The sequence below is a fragment of the Salvelinus sp. IW2-2015 genome, linkage group LG3 (assembly GCF_002910315.2).
Source record: "Salvelinus sp. IW2-2015 linkage group LG3, ASM291031v2, whole genome shotgun sequence".
Lineage (NCBI taxonomy): Eukaryota > Metazoa > Chordata > Actinopteri > Salmoniformes > Salmonidae > Salvelinus > Salvelinus sp. IW2-2015.
In genome coordinates, this window is record NC_036840.1 from 18,081,414 (window position 1) to 18,091,659 (window position 10,246).

Genomic DNA, 10,246 nt, shown 5'->3' on the forward strand with positions numbered 1-10,246 from the left:
TCTGCACAGCAGGTATGTGTGCGTGCATGCGTATGTGTGTGTGTGACTGCTGTTCTGTTGGCTCACGGTCTAGAGCTACGGCTGATCAGAACGATCTTCAAGCTTTGAACAAACACATGATGTCATAGAGGGGGCATAAAAAGGCCAAGTGCAGAAAGAGAAAGAGAGAGAGAGAGAGAGGGAGAGGGAGAGGGAGAGGGAGTCAAACTGATAAGCTGACACGCATGTGCGCGCACACACACAATTCTCTGAGGACCTGATGGGAGAGTATAAGGAGGAGGAGAAACAGTCTAGTTCTGCTGTCACTGCTAACTGAGACTGAGTTGAGGAGAGAGACGACGCCGGCCAGAGCTAAACAGACTCTGTAAAACTACTGAACATAGACTAGGCTTCACCAGACCAGTATAACACCTCTGTCTACCTGTCTCTAGTTGTGTCTCGAGCTCTGTCTACCTGTTTTAGTTGTGTTTAGCTGCATCTAGCCTGTGTCTCTAGCCTGTCTCTAGCCTGTATCTAGCTCTGTCTATCTGTATCATCGGACCTCAACTTCATCAGTCAAACATGCAGGACCATCACCACTATTTCAGTAGCAGGACAGCCTTTGCATGGTGTCTGGTGTGTCTGGTGCTCGCTCAACAGGTAAGACTGAAAACCTTTACATTTCCTATACTGTAACTTCTATTCATTATTTTGCATGCTTGCGAGTTTATGGAACTTTGGACCTGCAGCCATTCCGATGTAGAAAATGGAAACAGTCAACATGATGACATATCAACGGTAAAGTAAAGTTACTGTCATGTTTTGTCTTTGATTATCATGTCTTGTCCCTGTGCTTCCCTCTGCTGGTCTTATTAGGTTCTTTCCCTCTTTCTATCCCTCTCTCTCCCCCTCCCTCTCTCCCTCTCTCGCTCTCTCTCTCTATCGTTCCGTTCCTGCTCCCAGCTGTTTCTCATTCTCCTAACGACCTCATTTACTCTTTCACACCTGTCCCCTATTTTGCCCTCTGATTAGAGTCCCTATTTCTCCCTCTGTTTTCCGCTTCTGTCCTTGTCGGATTCTTGTTTGATGTTTGCTGTTCTGTGTCCTTGTTCCGCCCTGTCGTGTTTTTTGCCTTCTTCAGATGCTGCGTGTGAGCAGGTGTCTGTCAGCTACGGCCTGTGCCTTCCTGTAGCGACCTGCAGTCTGTGGTCGCGTCTCCAGTCGCTCCTCTCTACTGACGAGAGGATTTCAGTTTCCTGTTTTGGATTTACCTTTGATAATATCCAGGAGTATCATTATTTGTTTAAGACTGGAATAAAGACTCTGTTTCTATTACGTCGCTTTTGGGTCCTCATTCACCAGCATAACAGTTACAACATTTGTCCTTTACAATTACAACTACCTCCAATTATTGGCCATAGATCATATTTGGACTTCCTGTGTAAACTCAGCCTGACTTTCTATTGTATCAGTTGTCTGCCAGCCCTATTCTCTCTTTAATATTTTATTTTACAAACAACGGTATGAACAACCGTAGCTCATTGATTATGTCTGTGTATATTTTTCAGGTGTCTTCGAGCCCTGATCCTTCTGCGGACGTCCAGCCCAACTCTGGTCAGCTCCAGCTGGGTCCGGGGCAGAGGGTACAGAGGAGGACGGCACGTATGACCCCGCTGTGGAGGACCATGGGTACTAAACCCTATGGGGCGTACTGTCAGAACTACTACGAATGCTCCACTGGAAACTGCAGGTAAATAACATACACGCGCAGACACGCACACACACACACACACACACACACACACACACACACACACACACACACACACACACACACACACACACACACACACACACACACACACCTAGGCAACATCTGTGGGTCAAAATGTTCCATCATTAGCTACAGTGTATGACGTAGGTGCCAAAACGTTGGAGTACGATTCAACAACGTTACATTATTGCCTTGCATGTCTGTTTCCACTTTTATCGTTTTCAGTTGAAGAGAACCGAAGTTGTTTAATTCTACAGATAGATGGAGTTGATTTATTCTACAAATGGATGAAATTGATTTATTCACACCAGATAGATTTCACTATTTGGCTTTTATCCAGGTCCACAGGACATCAGGAGATGCCTTCAATACCGTCCACTAGGGGCAACATGAATCTGTATTACATCTAGTAGGCTCGCGGCTTGCAAGAGCATTGTGGATGGGTATAGTGTAAGGGCTTAAACTGTGTGCTTTGGCTCTGAGTATCACAGATTCAATCCCTGTGCTAGGCACTCTTTTTTTAACCATAACCCTTACATTAACCAGTCAGAATTAATGCCTTCACTTAAACGTCAAGTTTTTTTCTGTTTTAACATTAACCCTTACCTACTTTTACTTCACCCATAGATGTTTATCCCCCCTCGACAAACTTTGAATACTGAAGTGAGACTGTGAGATCTTGTTGCATTCTAAACACTTTTTTGACTCTCTCCTCTCATCTCTTTTTCTCTTCTCATTGCCTCCTTTCCTTCTCCTCTCTTCTCTTCTACTGTCCTTTCCTCCCCTCTCCTTTCCTCTCCTCTCTTCTCATCTCCTCTCCTCTCATCTATTCTCCAGGCGTGGTCACTGTATGTTCAGCCAAGCCATCAAGTCCTAGAAGAGATGACAGAGAAACATGTTCAACATTTTCCCAATCAGTTCTTCATGGACTTGTTCTCCAGGGATATATCATCGCTCCCCTCAACCCTCCTTCTCCTCCACAGAGCCAATTATTAGTTATGGTATGGCTGGTTTCTATTGAAGAAAACATCCAAGCGTAAGGGTTAGGATTTTTAATAAGCAAGGAGTTTGGAAGATTGTATATTAGCTTTTTGACTTCACCAAAGTCGATGATATGCAAAAGGTATATCTCTAGTATATGAAGGGTTGAGATATCTTAAATCAGGCGTAAAGATATTCCTTAGAGCAGCACTCTCCAACCCTGGAGTGCTACCCTCCTGTAGGTTTTCGCTCCAACCCTAGTTGTAACTAACCTAATTCAGCTTATCAACCAGCTAATTATTAAAATAAGGTGCGCTTGATTAGGATTGGAATGAAAATCCACCTATCTTTCTTTTTCTTATGCAAGGTGATGGTTTGACTTGATGTTGTATGTAAGCTTTTTGACATTACCAAAATGGATGCCACACAAGTGTCACATCCACATGGGTTTTTGCTTGTCATACAGGTGACATATGAGGTTTCTAATATTTCTACTAAGATTTCATATGGGTGACAACAAATCATAGTGCCTAAACAAATCAAATCAATAAAATTTGATTTGTCACATGCACCGAATACAAATGGTGTAGACTTTACCGTGAAATGCTTGCTTACGAGCCGTTCCCAACAATAAAGAGTTAAAACATGTAATATTAACACAAGAGGAATAAAATAAAATACAAGAATGGAGCTATGTACAGGGAGTATCAGTACCAGTTCAATGTGCAGAGGTACAAGGTATTTAAGGGTAGATATGTACATGAAGGCAGGGTAAAGTGACTTGGCATCAGGATCGATAATAATACAAGTGAAATAAAGAACAGCGTAGCACCATCAAATTATGAGTGTTGAAGTGTACGTGTGTAATGTTTGTGTTGTGTCAGTATGCGTGTGTGTGTTATGTGTGTGCGTATGTAGTGTATGTGAATGTGTGTGGGTTTTGTGTGGGAGTGTCAATGTAGTGTGTGTGAGTGAGTGTGTAGAGTGTATATATATATGGGCTGCTGAGTGGTGCAGTGGTCTAAGGCATTGCATCTCAGTGCTAGAGGTGTCACTACAGACACCAATCCAGGCTGTATCACAACCGGCCGTGATTGGGAGTCCCATAGGGCGGTGCACAATTGGCCCAGCGTCGTCCTGATTTGGCCGGTGTAGGCATAATATCCTCTACAGGATCGTTGGGTTCCCGACAGTTGAGCTAACGTAGGCTAATGCGACTATTATGAGATTGTAAGTAACAAGAACATTTCCCAGGACATACACATATCTGAAATTGGCAGAAAGCTTAAATTATTGTTATTCTAACTGCACTGTCCAGTTTACAATAGCTATTACAGTGAAAGAATACCATGCTACTATTTGAGGAGAGTGCACAGTTATGAACATGAAAAAATATAAATYAACCAAATAGGCACATTTGGGCAGTCTTGACACAACATTTTGAACAGAAATACAATGGTTTATTGGATCAGTCTAAAACTTTGCACATACACTGCTGCCAGTGGCCAGAATCTAAATTGCACCTGGGCTGGAGTAATGCATTATGGCCTTTCTTTTGCATTTCAAAAAATACCCCAAAAAGCATGTTTTTTTTCTTTGTATTATATTTTACCAGATTGTATGTGTTATATTCTCCTACATTCATTTCACATTTCCACAAACTTCAAAGTGTTTTCTTTCAAATGGTATCAAGAATATGCATAACCTTGCTTCAGGTCCTGGGCTACAGGAAGTTAGATTTGGGTGTGTCAATTTAGGCGAAAATTTAAAAACGGGAGGATCCCTGACTTGCCTAGTTATATAAAGGTATATACACTGCTCAAAAAAATAAAGGGAACACTAAAATAACACATCCTAGATCTGAATGAATGAACTATTCTTATGAAATACTTTTTTCTTTACATAGTTGAATGTGCTGACAACAAAATCACACAAAAATTATCAATGGAAATCAAATTTATCAACCCATGGAGGTCTGGATTTGGAGTCACACTCAAAATTAAAGTGGAAAACCACCAACTACAGAGGCTGATCCAACTTTGATGTAATGTCCTTAAAACAAGTCAAAATGAGGCTCAGTAGTGTGTGGTGGCCTCCACGTGCCTGTATGACCTCCCTACAACGCCTGGGCATGCTCCTGATGAGGTGGAGGATGGTCTCCTGAGGGATCTCCTCCCAGACCTGGACTAAAGCATCCGCCAACTCCTGGACAGTCTGTGGTGCAACGTGGCGTTGGTGGATGGAGCGAGACATGATGTCCCAAATGTGCTCAATTGGATTCAGGTCTGGGGAACGGGCGGGCCAGTCCATAGCATCAATGGCTTCCTCTTGCAGGAACTGCTGACACACTCCAGCACATGAAGGTCTAGCATTGTCTTGCATTATGAGGAACCAGGCCAACCGCCACCAGCATATGGTCTCACAAGGGGTCTGAGGATCTCATCTCGTAACTAATGGCAGTCAGGCTACCTCTGGCGAGCCCATGGAGGGCTGTGCGGCCCCCAAAGAAATTCCACTACACCATGACTGACCCACCGCCAACACCGGTCATGCGGAGGATGTTGCAGGCAGCAGAACGTTCTCCACGGCGTCTCCACTGTCACGTCTGTCACATGTGCTCAGTGTGAACCTGCTTTCATCTGTGAAGAGCACAGGGCGCCAGTGGCGAATTTGCCAATCTTGGTGTTCTCTGGCAAATGCCAAACGTCCTGCACGGTGTGGGCTGTAAGACACCCCCCCACCTGTGGACATCGGGCCCTCATACCACCCTCATGGAGTCTGTTTCTGACCGTTTGAGCAGACACATGCACATTTGTGGCCTGCTGGAGGTCATTTTGCAGGGCTCTGGCAGTGCTCCTTCTGCTCCTTCTTGCACAAAGGGCGGAGGTAGTGGTCCTGCTGCTGGTTTGTTTGCCCTCCTACGGCCTCCTCCACGTCTCCTGATGTACTGGCCTGTCTCCTGGTAGCGCCTCCATGCTCTGGACACTATGCTGACAGACACAGCAAACCTTCTTGCCACAGCTCGCATTGATGTGCCATCTTGGATGAGCTGCACTACCTGAGCCACTTGTGTGGGTTGTAGACTCCGTCTCATGCTACCACTAGAGTGAAAGCACGCCAGCATTCAAAAGTGACCAAACATCAGCCAGGAAGCATAGGAACTGAGAAGTGGTCTGTGGTCACCACCTGCAGAACCACTCCTTTTTGGGGGTGTCTTGCTAATTGCCTATAATTTCCACCTGTTGTCTATTCATTTACACAACAGCATGTGAAATGTATTGTCAATCAGTGTTGCTTCCTAAGTGGACAGTTTGATTTCACAGAAGTGTGATTGATTGGGTTCATGTGTTGTTTAAGGTGTTCCCTTATTTTTCTGTAGCATGTATATATATCAACTAATATATATATATACTATATATATATATATATATATAATATATAATATATTATATTATATATAATAATATAATATATAATATATATATATATTATATATAGATAATAATATATGATAGTTTATAGATAGTCTAGTGATGTGTGCTTTAGACTCTCCAGTGCAAGATAGGGTCAGTGCAGATACAGTAGTTTGTGTACCATTAATTGACTATTTAGCTGTCTGGCTATTTAGCAGTCTTATGGCTTGGGCGTACAAGCTGTTGGCTTGGGGGTAGAGCCTGTTGGTCTGCGAGCCGATGCATCTGTCCAACAGAGTGAACAGTCTATGGCTTGGGTGGCTGGATACTTTGGACATATTTCAGGCCTTCCTCTGGGATCTCGGCACCAGTGATATACTGGGCGGTACGATTTACCCTCTGTAGCATCTTCCGGTTGGATGCCAAGCAGTTAACATACAAAGCGATGATGCAGCCAGTCAAGATGCTCTCGATGGTGCAGCCGTAGAACCTTTTGAGTATCCGAGGTCCCATGCCAAATCTTTTCAGCCTCCTGAGGGGGGAGAGGTGCTGCTGTGCCCTCTTAATAACAGTGTGAGTGTGTGTGGACAATGTTAAGTCCTTAGTGTTGTGGACACCAAGGAACTTGAAGCTCTCTGTCACAATCGTCGTCAGGGTGGAAATGACCGGACCAAGGTGCAGCGTGGTGAGCGTACATTTCTCTTTATTATGAATGTCGCCAACAAGAAAAAACAGAAACTAACATGAAGCTTACTAGGGCTATACAGGCCACTAACACAGACAACTACCCACAACTAAGGTGGCAAAACAGGCTGCCTAAGTATGATTCCCAATCAGAGACAATGATAGACAGCTGTCCCTGATTGAGAACCATACCCGGCCAAAACATAGAAACCGAAAACATAGAAATAAAGAAACTAGAATGCCCACCCTAGTCACACCCTGGCCTAACCAAAATAGAGAATAAAAGCCTCTCTATGGCCAGGGCGTGACACTCTCGACCCGCTCCACATCACCCGTCGATGTGGATGGGGGCGTGCTTCCACATCGGGGGCGTGCTCTCCTCTCTTTTTTCTATAGTACACAATCAGCTCCTTGATCTTATTGACGTTGAGGGAGAGGTTGTTGTCCTGGCATCACACTGCTAAGTCTCTGACCACCTCCCTGTAGGCCAGTAGCTCGCCAAACAATTCTGAAAGTACATGCAATTTTTACGTGTTCCAATGCAAACTGTCATAAACAAATCTTATGAATATTAGACACCGCAAGCTCCCAGCTATTATTTAACAAATGCAACATTGACATTATTAACACAATATCTGCCAATTAATTTCCAGCAATATTGCCCCTTTTCTCTGTGTGGTGCGGGCGTTCGTCTATCACTTCGCATGTAGCCAGTAGTGATGGGTCGTTCACAAACAAACAGCTCTTTTTGAATGGCTCTTTTTAGTGAACGTTGGGAAGCGAATCGCATATGTGAAAGAGATGGTCATTTGGCATATGTATTCACCCCCTCTGCTATGAAGCCCCTAAATAAAATCTGGTGCAACCAATTACCTTCAGAAGTCACATAATTAGTCCACCTATGTGCAATCTGTGTGTCGCATGATCTGTCACATGATCTCAGTATATATACACCTGTTCTGAAAGGGCCCAGAGTCTGCAACACCAGTTAACAATGGGCACCACCAAGCAAGCGGCACCATGAAGACCAAGGAGCTCTCCAAACAGGTCAGGGACAAAGTTGTGGAGAAGTACAGATCAGGTTTGGGTGAAAAATATCCGAAACATAGATTTTTGGGGGGAAAGAATATGGCACCACAACAAACCTGCCAAGAGAAGGCTGCCCACAAACTCATGGACCAGGAGGATTGGAATGAAATCATTCCAATCCAAGGAGGGCATTATTAGAGGCCACAAAGAGACCAAAGATAACACTGAAGGAGCTGCAAAGCTCCACAGCAGAGATTGGAGTATCTGTCCATAGGACCACTTTAAGCCGTATACTCCACAGAGGTGGGCTTTACGGAAGAGTGGCCAGAAAAAAGCCATTGCTTATAGAAGAAAATAAGCAAACACATTTGGTGTTCGCCAAAAGGCATGTAGGAGACTCTCCAAACATATGGAAGAAGGTACCCTGGTCAGATGAGACTAAAATTTAGCTTTTTGGCCATCAAGGAAAACACTATGTCTACCACAAACCCAACACCTCTCATCACCCAGAGAACACCATCCCCATAGTGAAGCATGGTGGTGGCAGCATTATGGTGTGAGGATGTTTTTCATCGGCAAGGACTGGGAAACTGGTCAGAATTTAAGGAATGATGGATGGTGCTAAATATAGGGATATTTGAGGGAAACCTGTTTGTCTTCCAGAGATTTGAGACTGGGACGGAGGTTCACCAGCAGGAAGTGTAAATCAAATGATACACCCCCCAAAAAATCAATTTTAATTCCAGGTTGTAAGGCAACACTATAGGAAAAATGGGGGTGAATACTTTCGCAAGCCACTGTACCTGACAGAATTATATCATTAGTAGGTATATCATTTGTATCTATTATTTGTTATTTGCAAACTTTGAATGAAATGAGCAGCAGCAAAACAGAACCATTACTAGACCGGCACATTAAAAGGCACACTAGATGCGCAATTAAAGGGGAATTACACCAAATCAAAATGTGTTTGTTTTCTTCCAGACAAATAAAAGGTATTTTAGCATTACATTGACTCAGAACATCCAATTGTGTTATTTCTCTATGAACAATTGTAATGACAGTGAGAATGAAAAACAAAACAAAATCTAAAACCAGGGAAAGTAAATCAGAGAAATTATAATTTGTGAAAATATAAAACATAATTTGGAAAACAAATCAGAGTTTATAGGGCTCGCTTAGAGCTTTTTATCAACCGTTATTTTACCAGGTATATTGACAGAAAACTCTTGTACACTAAGGACCTAGGGAAGAGTTGCAGGGGAGAGGAAAAGAGAAGAATGTGCCTATTTGAGACCTGGAAAGAAATTAGTAGCTTGAGAGATGTTTAATTATTAAAAAGTAGCTCTCGTGCTAGAAAAGGTTGGAGACCGCTGCTGTAGGCTTTCTCATCGCTGTCGTGTGTCATCAGCAAACTTGATGATGGTGTTGGAGTCCTACGTGGCCACACTGTCGTGGGTGAACAGGGAGTACAGGAGGGGACTAAGCACACACCGCTGAGGGGTACTCTGGTTGAGGGTCAGTGTGGTGGAGGTGTTGTTTCCTACCCTCACCACCTGGGGCTGGCCCATCAGGATGTCCAGGATCCAGGAGGGGTTCAGCCCCAGGGTACCTAGTTTGATGATGAGTTTGGAGGGGCTATGGTGCTGAACGCTGAGCTGTCTTCTTATGAGCAGCATTCTCACATAGTTATTTCCCCTCTTGTCCAGGAGGTGGGAGAGAGCAGTGTGAAGAGCAATTGAGATTGTGTCATCTGTGGATCTATTGGGGTGGTATGCTAATTGGAGTGGGTCTACAGTGTCTGGGATGATGGTGTTAATATGTGTCATGACCAGCCTTTCAAAGCACTTCATAATTACAGACGTGAGTGCTACAGGGCGATAGTCTTCCAAGGTGCTTTACTAAATGTTTATACACTAGGACATTTAATGCAATGGTGACTATATTTGCTTTGTCATCTAGAAATGTGTACATGAACTTGGTCTGATATACAGTATCATTTTGACTGAATTTCAACACGTTTTTTTTATCAGAATGCAATACATTTTTACAGTACATGTATTATACTTGATAGTGCTAATGACATGGTCAACTAGATCTGTTCTGCAAAAAAATACATTAAAATGTAAAGAATAATGTAAAGAAAGAAGGAAAGAAGGAAAGATAGAATGAAAAGAACAGACATGGAGCAAAGTTGACTTTGAACACTAGAACAGATGTTTTATGCACATAGAGATGTACTAGAGACCTCATCTCCTGTCTTTGCCAATGACCACTTCTGTGACAGCCTATTCCACTTCATGTTTATACATGCTCACGTTTTAATTTTATTTGACATAGAAACACATTTAAATCATTTTCAGATACTGATGTACTGTATGTGTTT

General features: G+C 43.2%; 1 protein-coding gene across 1 annotated transcript; it reads left to right on the forward strand.

Annotated features, from left to right (window-relative positions):
* The first annotated feature begins 300 nt into the window (after positions 1-300).
* Positions 301-2,798, forward strand: LOC111951842 (liver-expressed antimicrobial peptide 2). Its single transcript, XM_023970092.3, has 3 exons — positions 301-639; positions 1,548-1,729; positions 2,591-2,798. The coding sequence occupies exons 1-3, from the start codon at positions 562-564 to the stop codon at positions 2,628-2,630; spliced, it is 300 nt and encodes a 99-aa protein (XP_023825860.1). The 5' UTR covers positions 301-561; the 3' UTR covers positions 2,631-2,798.
* Positions 2,799-10,246: the final 7,448 nt, after the last annotated feature.